General features: G+C 40.0%; 1 protein-coding gene across 1 annotated transcript; it reads right to left on the bottom strand.

Annotated features, from left to right (window-relative positions):
• Positions 1 to 2238: 2238 nt before the first annotated feature.
• GKN2 (gastrokine 2) lies at positions 2239 to 8850 on the bottom strand. The gene is made up of 6 exons (XM_003793447.2): positions 8806 to 8850; positions 6721 to 6774; positions 6133 to 6270; positions 4136 to 4246; positions 3314 to 3473; positions 2239 to 2458 (listed from the first exon to the last, which is right to left on the bottom strand). The coding sequence occupies exons 1-6, from the start codon at positions 8815 to 8817 to the stop codon at positions 2376 to 2378; spliced, it is 558 nt and encodes a 185-aa protein (XP_003793495.1). The 5' UTR covers positions 8818 to 8850; the 3' UTR covers positions 2239 to 2375.
• Between the last annotated feature and the right edge of the window lie 5304 nt (positions 8851 to 14154).

Here is a 14154-nt window from a genome sequence, read left to right as displayed (position 1 = left end):
CCATTCCTGGCAACCCTTAAATCAAGAACAGGAATAAACAAGGAAGAAGGGCTCAGACACAGATATCCAACAGAAGATCATGTTGGATTCTGGTGCACTATAACATTGGGTGGGCCTGGATGGGGTGCTGTGTAGCTAAGGTGACCAGACATCCCGCTTTTGGCAGGACAGTCCCAATTTTTAATAATTTGTCCCAAGTCCCGTGGTGTTTTAAAAAAGTCCCGATTTTTGGAAAGAACGCATGACAAGCTAGGGAACAGCAGGAGAATGGGAAGGGAATATATGGTTTTCAGCCACTGAAAACGTTAATGTAACTCCATTTGGGAATGAAGAGGTTAATGTAATTTCATTTGGAAATGAAAAGGCTAATGTAAACTCCCTACTCCCCTCCTGGGCAAGGTATCAGAAGGAGATTGGCTCCCTCCCTTGCTTCTAGGCAACAACAATTAGCTCAGAAGGAGCCAAACTGTCTAGAACAAACAAATAGCCCCCCTCTCTAGAGTAAGGTAACCCGGCATCCCACTTTTGGCAGGACAGTCTCGATTTTTAACAATTTGTCCTGCATCCTGCAGCATTTTTTAAAAGCCCTGATTTTTGGAAAGAATGCACAACAAGCTAGGGAACACTGAACAGGAAGGAAATATACGGTTTTCGGCTGACATGTGGCTATTTCACCAGGATATGTGTTTTATATTATTTTTGTTAATTCCATAATGTTAAATTTTAATAATAACAAATAATTGCTGAGAACTGATTATTGAGAACTGCTTATCAAAGTTTGCATTGTTGTCAGGCCCTGCCCCCCAGGCCACGCCCCCCCCATGGTGTCCCGCTTTACCAATGTTAAAATTTGATCACCTTATGTGTAGCGCATGTGCACAGCCTGGAGGAGGCTCTGAGCGATGATGGTGCTGCTGAGGGCCTGGGGTCATGGGCCTGTGTGGCTGCTGAAGCCAGCAGGGCAAGGTGATTGCATAGCAAAGTCCAGGATAAACTCCTGACTGGGCTGACCTGGGTGCAGCTGGGCAGGCCAGAGGCTTTGAACCTATGGATTGGTCACATCAGCTGTTGGAGGTGTGTACACAACCACATGCTGAGCAGAAGCATTATATGCAACCGACCAAGGTTGACAAAGCCAGTCCACCCTTGACCTCTCTCCACCTTGTCCCTAACACTCAGCACCACCTCAAACTCCAGCTCTGGGAACAGTCCCCTTCCTGTCACTCATGCCTGAGTCCCCAGGCCCTCTGCCATGCTGCAGAACCCTGTTCCCTACTGATCACACGCTCTCCCTCCTTGGGCTTCTGAGCTTCAGCTGCTCCTGAATTCCCCATCACCCGCGGTCCCCAACCAGTTATCACAACATCGCTGTTACTTCCAGGAGGACCACCCACTATGCTCACCTCCCTCAGGGACCATCTGTCCCTGCAGACTCACACTCTATCTGCTGGGGTGGTTTCCATGCAGGAACTCCAGATTCAAGGCCTATTGCCCTCCGGTGCAATTTATTTGAAATCTGGGAAATTGCTTTCCTGCTATATTGGCATTCCTAGTTAGGCTTTCACCCTGTTAAGACTTTCAGGTGTATCTTTTTGTGGGTATTATGTGTTCCTTCCTCCCTCCCTCCTTCCTTACCCCAGCATAACACATATCTCAATAGTGTTTATTAAAGTTAAGTCCACTGTTTTGGTGAGTTAAAAGATACTTCCTGAAAAGCACATGAATGGCCCTCAAAGCTGGGCACTCTGTCACAGGGGATAGCTTCCTTCAGCTGAGCAGTGATTGGCTTAACCCCAGGTATCTCTCCTCATTGCAAATAGATAAGGGACCTGGATTCTCAGCACTTGCTTATTAACTCTCCATCCTGAGCTGGGGGGACAGGCCAGGATGTCCTAGTCCTAAGCCCTCTAGGCCTTACATCCAGGCTTCATTAGAATCTCAGAGCTCATTTTCCGGAAAGAGATGTGGCCTCAGACCCTCAAGTTGTTTGATAGAATCATACCATGTCCCTCCTCCTCATCGAGTCAAGGCTACCACCGCTTGAGCCCCTGCTTCACCCAGGCTGCCCCCATGCCTTGGGACAGACAGATAGCATCTAGTCTGGGGGGCAGATGGCAACTAGCACCCAGCTGACTACTCTGCATCAGACCTTGGGAATTTTTGCACAATTTTTCCCTTCCATATATTACCATAAGCACTGCTTGATTTCCCTTTACAAAAAAAGAACAAACACCCAGATATCTGTAAATATAGCATTTATGTTTTACTACTGATGTCAAAATGAGTTGGGACATTGGGAAAGAATTTAATTGGGCTTCTGAGTGGAAACAAGTAGGGCATTTCTTTGAAAAGATGAAGCCAGCGGGTATATCATCCTAAATGTGAACATCTCCACAGATGGAAATTCCCAGGATGCCCAGGAGCCCAACCTTTGCACAGCCGCCGGCACCAACCTTTCCTAGAAAGGGGAAGATTTTTTAAAGGAAGAGTATTAAGAAATATGTTCTTAGAATGCAATGAACCAATGCTTTTTGTGAATGTCTTGACTAAGGGAAGTACATGTAACTTTGGTATGATTTTAGCTGTATTTGCATTGTAAAGGATAATAATCTATTCGCTTAAGTAAGACTGACAATATCTAGAAGTGCTGGTTGGCTCAAACCCAACTGAGATTATGACATTCTGTGTTGGTGGCATACCTATGTGACTTTGCTTACTTTACCAATGAGTACTTAAATTTTTTCTGGGCAGTAGAAATGTAATAAATGTACATTCTTCTTTACCTACCTTCCACTACCCTGAGGAATTTCTTTTCTTGTTTTCTACATCTGTTGGTACTGCCCTCTTTCTGGCTACTTGGCCACATTGAAAGGCTTTGTATAAACATGTGACTGCAGTGCCAAATGTTACCTGGATGAATTGGGCCTACACCGGGGCTAGCAGGATTAAACTCACTGAACAACTATGACAACTGCAACAACAGCAACAAAAATAGCCAAGTGTTGTGGTGAGTGCCTATAGTGCCAGCTACTTGGGAGACTGAGGCAAAAGAATCACTTAAGCCCAAGAGTTTGATGTCACAGCACTCTACCAAGAGTGACATAGTGAGACTCTGTCTCAAAAAAAGAAAGAAAGAAAGTATTTGGTGACTAATGGCACAGTTGTGAGGGTGTACAGCACACTCCCTGGATGAAGGACTCAGCTACAACTTGAACTTTACCTTAGAAACACAAACAATGTAACCTAACCATTTGTACCCTCATATTAATCTGAATAAAAAGAAATTGGTGAATGAATGATGTACTGTACTCACCTGTCTGTTTTTCAACCACTTCCGCCTTATACAAGGGGATGTCTTTGCAGAGCTTCTCAATGGGTGACCCAAACAGGAACCAGTCCACATCCTTGATCAGAGCCTCCAGAGGGTTGTATTTGACCCAAGTGTACTTGTCGGAGAACATGTTTTTCAGGGCCTAGATCAGTATAACAAGGAGGGCAGCAAAAAATAAACTGACGTTATCTGCTGTACCTTACTCTATGCTGTGAGTATTTTTCTCTTTCACATTATTAAACAGAAGACATCCAGGAATCTCAAGACATCATCTCTTCCTGACCACTCTGTCTGCAGAGAAACTTCATTATTATCAGTGTGATTTTACTGCTGGTAGCAATGAAATCCAGAGATGGTAGGTCCTGTGCCAAAGGTATCGTACATAGGGAGTCATGGAGAGAGACTTAAAGGCCAGGTCTCTTGCCTCAGTGCGGTGTTCCCAAACACTAGCTATACTAGATGGGTCTTTGCATCTTCATGTCATGGAATACTAGTACTTTTCTCATTTTCTGCTTATTCCTGTTTCTTAGAGCCCAGCTCTGAGAAGTGAGGCTGATTGGTTGCTTCTACAAAGACCCTGGAATGTATTGTAAGTTCCTGTATTTAGGGCCATGTGATGCAAATCAAGCTGAGATGGACTCCTGCTCTCAAAAAATAAATAAATAAAAGCAAAAGCACTTTAGTGACCTGAGTACTGTACTTACAGTAAATATCATGATCTTTGCCCTCCCCTCTTCATCTCTTGAGAGGCACCAGTATTGCCCAGACCAAGAACAAAGAATACTCAAGAGTACCCAGTATTACCTGTTTCTCATAGATGTACCGTTGGAGTGCGTCCAAAGCAGGGATGGATTGATGGTTCATCTTCAGGATGTAGCAGGCTCTTCGAGAGAACACCCTGGATGCGATGTAGCCCTGAGGAGCAATAACACAGTCACTGCCCCTCCCCATCTCCCTGCATCCTGAACTTGGTGAATGAGGGTAATGGCTGAGCCTGGGAAGAAAGACTGGAGTGCAGATAGTGAGTAGATGATGAGATTGCTTTCCAATATGCCATCAATTCTATCTCCGAGACTTCATTGATATAGCATTTCTGTTTTCTCACTTGTCATTTCTACCCCTTTGAAAGTGTGCAAACCCAGGGCTTGTATTCAACTTTTCATGTGATAGAACCAGGCTCTGCAATTTGGGGTCTGATAGATTGAGAAGAAGCAGTTCCCTGTGTCTTTCTACTGGTTTTATTCTGACTCCTCCTCAATTTGAAGTAAATACAATCTCCTTTAGAATTCTGCTGTCCAATATGATAGTTACTAGCCACATGTGACTATTTAAATTTAAATTCAAATTGGATTAAATGTAAAATGTGCTTTCTTCATCACACATATTGAATGCTCAGTAGCCACAAGCAGCTAGGGGCTTCTACTGGAAGTACAGATATAGAACACTTCCACCACTGCAGGAGGTTCTGGACCATGCTGCTTTGGAAACTCCCCTAAGCATCCTCTCAGCCTCCCTAACCCGCACACACATGCATGTTTCATGTATTTTCCATTTCTTTACCTCCCCTCTTCATCTCCAGCTTTCTCTGTCCTCTGTCCTTTCTCCACCTCAAACCCACACTGGCTGGATGGGGGAGGGGGTAGGGAATGGCTGGAGGAAGATGGGATTGGAAGAGGAATGGAGGGTGAGGACCTTGGAGACAGAAGGGATTAAAGACCATTGAGTCTTCATCCACAGTAGAAATTGTCTCTGCGGAGTTCCAAAGAATTATATACCCTATAAGATTGTATCTGATAGAAATCCTTCTAGTTCCTATTTTTCAATTCCCACAAATTGCCAGTTCCTAAAATTCAGAAACAGACTGAAGCAGAACCTGTTGATAAAGGAAGAGGTTTAAAGCAACTCCTCACCACTCTAACCACTATATTTTAAAGACAGTTTTGAGATTGCCACGTCAACTTCTTAGGTACAATTTCTTTTAAATCTTATGTTTTAAAGACTCCGTACTTTCAAATGTGGCCCAGCCAACAGCTGGGGGGAAGAGGGATGGGAGGAGGTTTCTAGAAGAAAATCAAGTTCAAGTGTCCAGAAAGATGGGCTACAACCTACATATATCCACAGTCCAGTCTGAGTCTAGGTAAGGTCAGGTTCACAATTAATGTCAATGGAACAAATGAAAAAAAAATGCATAAAAAGAATCAAGATAAGTTTTTAGAGCAGGTTTCTGAGACTTACTGTTAATACCAATAATTAAAACTTGTAAACAGTTTAGTGCTTTTAGATGACATATTTTCCTTCTTACAGAAAAATGATCTATTGCCTATTCTGTAGACATAATTAAATATGTATACTTGCTCTGGATTTCTGCTATTTTGTGGTTGCTTTGTGATTATCCTTTTTTTTTTCCTGGCATGGTGTTTTATATTAAAACCCCAATTCATCTATTTATTCATGGAACACACATTTTTTGAGAATGCCAGGAACCACTTTCAGCTTTGGTCTCTCTTTTACGTGCTTTCTGAGCATGCAGTGGAGCAGTATCATCACTCTTCTTTCCAATTTCCATCTGGAAAAGTCCAGTAAATGCTTATGTTTCCTGTCCTATTTTTTTCTTAGACATGGTTTGTTTGTTTCTTAACTGATTGCTTGATTATTTAAAGGGAAAAGGGGAAGTGAGGAAATTCTTAAAGCATTGCAAGGATGGATCTTAGAATTCAAATATACATATAACAAGAAGTTGTCCTTCTGCCCTTTAGAAAGCCCAGGTCTTGAAAAATATAAAAAATTAATTTTCTGCTTACATGTTTATAGTCAAAAATTGTGGTAGAAGAGCACGTTCCTGCGTGGACGTTAACGATGGCGAGGTTTTTTTCATTGTCAATTGACACTGTCTCCTGGACATTGACACCATTATTGCTCGGGCTGATGATGTTATAAACCTACCTCGACAAGAAAGACATAATAATTTTTCCTTAAATTTTATGTATTTGAAAGGCAACCCTTTCAACCAAATAAAACTTCCTCCCTGCTAGGAACAAGAGAGGGAAAGTTAAAACCTACCCACCACGATCCCAGTTCAAAAGCCCATGATACAATAAGAATGCAAAGATTTTCCTCATTTTCCCTATGTCCCTATACTGTACAAGGGAGAAGCAATGACATCACAGGAGAAATTACACCGACCACATTTTAAAGTAATGGGTTACATTTGGGGTGTTATTACAACTGGAGAGAACTAGCCAACCCCACTGTTTCTGTTATGGATTGTTTTTGAGATTCCATCCCAGAGAGGGTGTATGGGCTTTCTGCTGTCCTGCACATTATCCTGTATCTTCCTTTCTCCTCTCCCAACATCACTAAGAGATAAAGCCCATAAGCAACCACCTCACCTCAGATCCATGAGATTGTATCCCAAAGACAGCCAGCACCACCAGAAATGCCACCTGAAAAATAGACCAGCCACATGGCTGTAGTTTAGTCAACAAGAGTGGGGACAGGAGGGTACACTGGCAGGGAGGAAACGAGACTCCACTGTAGTGTAGTCAACGGGAGTGGGGACAGGAGGGTACACTGACAGGGAGGAAAAACTTGACTATCTCAGAAAACATACTTAGAGACTCTGCCAGACTGTCAGTTACGGGCAGCCAACAGTCCATTTCCAGAGTGTGAACACACACATTCACTCATGGGACAGGCACTGGATGAATTCACTCTATTTGTCAGATCCAAGGTTCTGCCTTTGCCTCCCAACTTCCAACTCTTTCCACACTATACTCATCAAGATAGCAGGAAAATCTGAGTACAGAAGAACAGCGAGGAAGCATTCGTTTTACTATGGAAATGCCCTGGCATTATTCACATGGGCTTTAGATCATGGTGGTCAAATTATGTCCTCTGGTCTAAAAAAAATTTTTTTTAATTTCTTAAGACTGAGAAAGAATAATGCACATTTATTCTAATACACATTTAAAATGGATTCATGGGTAATAAAGATAGAATGAATTTCTAAGGGAAACTATGAAAATAAAATTCTTGGGAGCATCATTAACTTGTAGAGCTAACATCAAGAAAACTCTTTATATTCTACACCCCAAGCAAGTGCTGGGCCAGCAGGTCACGAGACGACATTGAGGCAATTCTGATAGTTTGCAGTTATGTGAGCGTCCTATTCATCATGCTAACCTCAGTTAGTGTCCTCTGTTCTGAACATCATTGAAAACTACGACAGAGGGAAGAGGCGGATGTTTCTATCAATAAGAACTATCATGGACTTTTCTACTTCCCTTTCCATCCCATCATCTCTCTTCTGACTGGTAGTGCAGTGTCTAACAAGATGTAGATATTCAACCTGCCTACTTGCATAACAGCACCTCTTCTCTTACCCCAGGCCAGCTCTGGCAACTTCTGAAGCTACTATGTATTTTATTTAGTGGGTCTAAAACAGAGATTTGAACAAGTGGATGAAGGGCTCACCACCTTAACGGTTGATTAGAGAGAGCTCAGGAATTGTCCTTCCTCCCCCAAATAACCTCCCATTTGACATCCTGATGAATACGCCATGGTTGAAAGTTTGCACTTCAAGGTTAAACAGTCAAGAGACCCCCCTAGGACAGGGAACTCTCTAAGCCGACAGCCCTTTTAGAGAGGTACTTAACATTTTGCTTTCTCCCTGAGCTGCTAAATGAAAATAAAGGACAGAGTCACAGGGAAGAGGTTCCATTCTGGATCACAACATAGTCCACCACCCATAGGGCATGGCCAGGTGGAACTATGGGTCAGATGGAGGAGCAAGGTGATCATGGCAGGAAAGCTCTGCCTTAAGGGAAAATTTAAACATAATGGGTAGCACTGAAGAGTCTAGGCCACTTAAAATTTGCCATGCTTGCTCCTGAAAATGGGCCTAAAGTGGATAAATTGCGTTCTAAATCCCACATTTACAGGTTTGAGAAAATCACATTCCTCTGTGCCTCAGTCTCCTTATCTAGGGATAATATAGCTTAACTCAGAATTGTTATAATGCATAGATGAGATTATTCAGGTGAAATGCTTAGCCTAGGGCTTAGTATGCACTGGGGAAGTGAAGCTACTATTATTACTATCACTGATATTATTTTTTAAATCATCACTTCTCTCTTAGATAGCAAACACAGTTGTTTTAAATTGCCTATGATCCCTGCAAAGCTCATGATAAGGAATTATTATTAAATATCCTCCAAGTCAAAATTCTCTACATACAGATCTCCAAAATGTTATCTTTGTATTTTCTTTAGTAAATATCTCAAAAAATAGACAATGGACAATTAAATTCCTGACTTGTTCAATAGTATTCCTGCCAAAGATGTCATCAATTCACTCGCAGAAGCATAGAAGCGCTCACAGTGCGTAAGACCCGTGACAGCCAGGGCATATCGGATGTGAGCATTCTTTGCAAGCAGCCACCACAAGAATATCAAGAAGCACAAACAAATACTCACAAGGATTTTCATTTTGCCTGAAGGGAAGAAGGTGCTGGAGCAGGTGAAAATGGTCAGCGCAGCTTCTATTGCTTTTATATTGGGCTTAAGGGGTGGAAATCTCTCTCCTGAATGATTCCTTTAGAAAAGACCGTGTCTGTATCTCAGACACACCCCAGCAAACTCCTTTATCGGGACTGAGCCCCAACCACATACTTGATATCAGGAGTTCATTAGTCAGTAGTGAAAATTCAGCACTTGGTCACTCTGTAAATATTCCCCGCTTATCTGTTTTGTGCTGCGCTTGAGATGTCAATGTCCACCCTTTAAAAATGGTACAAGAAGCTTGTTCCATGCATACATTTTATAGACATAGAAGGACATATTCCTAATATCTCCTCCTAAGGATAAAGTCCTTCCTTAAGACCTGAGTCAGGCCCCCATCAATGTTTTTCCATCACTGTCCGGCTTGTTGAATGGACATGAGGCTGGAGGGGAGGGATGGTGGCCAGGAGCCCTGCTTGGAAAACAAAAATCTTTATGACTTTATTTGTTCTTCCCTTTAGTTGTGGTGCCAATTTCAAGAAATTCATGAGGAATGAACCTCAGGAAGCATTCTGCCCAATTACCAGGGTTAACTAAGTTTTTACATTAAGCCTTCCCCAAAACTCCATGAAAACTATGAATTGCATATCTCTAGTTATCTTGAGGGGTATCAAAAAATTCTCATATTTGAAAGAGAGAGAAAGAATAAATTTTAATTTGTGTCATTTTTTAGCATTATAATTAGAACTGGCTAGTTAGTGTCACGATCATGAACTCAGTGGGTAGGGAAATTAAAAATATAAATACCTGTAAATTACAAAATTGTAAAGTACTGCAAAGCATCACAGCAAGCAGAAATAACATGAATAATGTCCTTGTTTTACAGATGAAGCAACTTTCTAACTAGTAGTTTTAAAAAAAAATGGGACTTTCAAAAAGTGGACATTTGGGCAATTGGGGGGTTTCCTAGTTCACTGGAATTCCCTTCCTTGGCTGTTCTGTTGCAATGAATTAAATCCTTCTGAGACAGCAGCAGCAGAAAGGATCATGGTTCTGTAGTACATCTGCAAATTACCTCCCTTATCTGGTACCAGACATTCGAACAAGCAAGCCAGCACTGACCATAGCGAGGATAACGCCTCACTCTCTACTTTATCCCCTTCCTGTCCCTACGAGTTCTGAGTCCATAGGTCTAACAATGATAATAGCCAGCATTTATGTAGCACTTATTAAGTTCCAGCACTTTCTAACACTTTGCATACATTGACATTTGATTCCTCGTAACAACCTCATAAGTTACCTTCTATCCTATTCCATTTTACAGATAGGAAAACCAAGGTGCAGGGAAGCTAAGTCCCCCTCAGGGGTTACACAGCTTCTAAGAGCAGGGGTTGGGATTTGAACCCAATCCAACTCTGGAGTCCACACACTTTGCTATAGGAACCATATAGCCTCACTCTGACTAGTTGCTGGATGAGAGTCACTTCTGGCCTTGCAGAGTGGGGCCATTAGTAAGGGGGTGTCTGCTTGCAGAATGCTCCCTGGCTGAGAGACTTGAGAATTATCAGTTCTACCTACAACTTAAGAGTGAAATCTGAAATGGAAGGAATGAGAACCTGTGTTTGAAACCATTGTTATGAATGAAATTCACATCTAAGCTGTCCAGCTCCCCTGCAGAGGGAGTAAACTTGCTGACTTCCAGGGCCTGGTGCTGACCACGCCCACACCCGGGATGCTCTGAGGCAGTAGGTATGAAAAGGGGTGCACACATGTAGGGTTCTAAAACCTCCATGGGTTATCCAAACCTCTCACAAGGAGACCAAGACACAGGCAGGTTAAGACATAGTGTCAAAGTTAGTGTCCCAAGGCCTTCTGATTTTGAGTCCAGTATTCATTGGCAGGTAAAACACTGAAACTTTTGAAGTAATACTTGATTGAATGAAGGCATCTACATCTATTTAGCCACTCTACTTCTTGGGTCATTGCTTTGCTCATACAAACATTCCTGATACACGTATTTTGGTGCCCATTCCAGACCACCTTGGATTGTATGCCTTCCTTAGGTCATGGTGGGTGTGCAGAATCAGTTATTCTGGATAATACCAAGTCGTTCTACAAAAAGGTTAACCTAAAATACACTTACCCTGGTGTTGCAAAGTGTTCAGTTTCTACCACATCTTGCCAAGTCTTGGTGTTGTTAAACTTTTTAAATTTTGATGGGCATGAAACGATACATCATCATGGTGCAAACTTGTATTCACCTGATGAGTGTTGACGTCGAGTATCTTCTCATTACTTGGACCATTCATGTTTCCTCCTCTATAATTTGCTGGTTCATGTCCTTTTCCCATTTTTCTAACTTGTATCCATTTTTATTGTTATGTAGGTGATATATTCACACTGTGAATTAGAATTCTCTAACAGTCTAGCGTACAGTTCATCAGGTAACCTGGTTTCCAAGACCTTTAAGGTATTTTCCTATATTTTCTTAAAGACTAGTTTTTTATATTTAATTGTACTATTATTTTTTCTTTTTTTATTATTAAATGATAGCTGTATACATTAATGCAAACATGGGGTACAGTGTAGTGTTTTCATATACAATTTGAAATAGTTTCATCAAACTGGTTGACATAGACTTTGTGTCATTTACTTATTGTGTTAAAACATTTATACTCTAGTTCTAGAAAAGTTCACTTGTACCCTTGTTAGACAGACCATATTGGTGATCTTTCTGGTCACCCTCCCACCACCTATCCACCCTTTTCCCCTCCCCTCCCCCAACCCCCTCTCCATATTCTTAGGCTAGAATTAGGTTTTAGCTTTCATTTGAGGTCTATAAATTAGTTTCATAATAAGGCTGTGTACGTTGGATACTTTTTCTTCCATTCTTGTGATACTTTTATTATTTTTAAGGATGGTATTAGATTGAAGTCCATTTTGTTTTTCCATTTGGGTGTCAAGTTGTCCCAGCATTACTTCTGAACAGTCCAATCTTTCTCCACTAATTAATACGGTTGCATAGTTTCTGCGTGTGTAGTTTCTGCTCACTATATCTCAGTTCTGTCGTTCTATTTATCCATCCAAATGACAATAGCTCCCCACCTTAATTTTACTCTTTTTAAGTAAGTTTTGATATCTGGTAGAGCATATCTCTATCAGATTTTTAAAAATTATCTTGGCTATTGTATGTTTTCTGTATTGCTTATTTGTTTTCCATTTTATTGATTTCTGTTCATTAGTTTTTTCTTTTCACTTTCTTCAGAATTACTCTGGTCTTATTATTCTGATTTCTTGAGCTGAATGCCACTTATTTATGTTTAATCTCTCTTGCTGTTTTTTAAGGAAAGAATTCATAAAAAATTAAAGTACAAGAATGTATTCCTATTTTGTTTGCATCCCACAGTTGTTTTGATCAGTAATTTGCACTGTGATTTTCTCTTTAAGCTACAAGTTGTCAAGGAGAATATGTTTCAATTTCTTGAGTAAAGATTTTTTTCTCCTCTCTCCCTCCCTCTCTCGCTTCCTCTTTCTCTTTCATCATTTATATATATATATAAAAATATATATCCCAAAAATGTTTGAAATAAGTGTATATTCTCCACCTGATGATAACATTTGAAATGTATTTTCCACTAGGCTAAGCATGTTAATTTTACTTTTAAAATATTCTACATTTTATCTTTTATTTTTTATTTTTAAAATTTCAGAATACTACAGGAGTACAAATGCTTGGGTTGCATACATTGCTTTTGTGCTATTTGGGTCGAAGTGTGCCCCTGACCCAGAGAGAGTGTACTGTACTTTAGGTGTGAATTAACCCAAGGGAATGGGTATATTTATATAATTTCTGATTTTTCATCTATCTAAATCTAACTCATTTTACAAGGGGGTTGGTTTTTTAAAACTTTTATGATTGTGCTTTCATCTGTTTCTTTGTAATGCTTATGAGCTTTTGCTTCATGCCATTTTGCTCTTTGGTGTATGCAAGTCCCTCACCCAGGCCTTGCCCTGGAGAACCAGGTCTTTCTTTTTTGAGTAATATGTCCCACTTTGCCTCTATTCATGTTCATTTGGTTTTGCCTTTAATTTGCTTTCTTTTGGTTCTTTGGGTGATACACTCCTCTACTCATTTTATTTTTAAGTTATCTTTGTGGTATTGTGTTAGATATTTCTCTAGCTTATAGCAATTTACCAAATTTTTTCATCCTACAGTCTGAAAAATGCTTTTCATAGGTGTCATCTGTTTTCTACAACTGTGATTACTAATTTATTTAGATTTTTTTCCATTCTCTTATTGTATACTTACTGCTTTCTTTTGTATTTTTCTTTTTTTGTATTGATGAAGATATGATATTCTTTTTCCCTTATCTTTTGGAAAGAGGTCTTCTTGATTTTTTTTGTGCTTCTGTTGAAATTTTACCATGCATATTTGATTATTTATATTCCTATAAATCCAAAAGACAGCTGATTTTGACCTTCCCAGCAGAGACAAGGAGCTCAGTACTCTTTAAGTAATCATTGGTCATGCTCTCTATCCCAACATTGTTATAATTGTGTAGTTTTATCTTCATCTTTAAAAAACAACACAGAAGTAGTTAAGCCCGTCATCAATAGATAATTAAATTTACTAAGATAATGTTTTATCAATTTCTATACTAATTCTTTTTTTTTATATTCTGAATACGTCATTTTTTAATTTTTGCTAAGCATACCTTTAAATAGTTTTTTTACTGGGAACCAGTTGATGCTAAAATGTCTTATTTCTTTAATGTTTCAAAAGTCTTCACTTTTGAATGGCAGTTATAGAAGTTGACAGTTATTTTATTTCTAGTATTGTGAAGATACACATTACAGTAAGTTCCCAAGTTACAAATATCTGATTGATATAGGATTGGCAGTTATGAATGGCAGCTATTACAGGTAACAAGTAAATGTACCTGTTCCAACTTCCAACTTCAAACCTTCCAAGTTCAACCTAAGAATAAACCCCAGAACCTATCTTGTTCGTAGCCCGGGGTTTGCCTGTATTCCATCACCTTCCAGCACCTATAGCTACTGATGTGAAACCTGCTACCAGTATGATTACAATGTTTCTAATTCATTCTTTTTCAAAGTAGTATGTTGTTTTATTTCAACCTGTTTTGTTTAATTTTTTTTAACTTCTTATATATGTAATAACTTTCATACGTACCCTCAAGGCTCTTAAAATAGTCTTATGTCTTCTTCTATTTTATTATTCAAATCTAACAGTAAAATTCATTCTAGCTATTGATTTTGTTAATTGTCTTTCTTGACAACTAGACCCATCTTAGACTCATTTTA

The sequence above is a fragment of the Otolemur garnettii genome, unplaced genomic scaffold (assembly GCF_000181295.1).
Source record: "Otolemur garnettii isolate 467f Iridium unplaced genomic scaffold, OtoGar3 scaffold00068, whole genome shotgun sequence".
NCBI lineage: Eukaryota > Metazoa > Chordata > Mammalia > Primates > Galagidae > Otolemur > Otolemur garnettii.
The sequence above is the reverse complement of the archived record's forward strand: the minus strand, read 5'-3'. Positions and strand labels throughout refer to the sequence as shown.

What these genes read in the sequence shown, in the direction of transcription:
- GKN2 (XM_003793447.2), bottom strand. An exon ending in GGTACATCTATGAGAAACAG is followed by an intron (nt 3,474 to 4,135) that starts GTAATACTGGGT and finishes ATACTGATCTAG; the next exon opens with GCCCTGAAAAACATGTTCTC. An exon ending in AGTGGTTGAAAAACAGACAG is followed by an intron (nt 2,459 to 3,313) that starts GTGAGTACAGTA and finishes TCCCCTTTCTAG; the next exon opens with GAAAGGTTGGTGCCGGCGGC.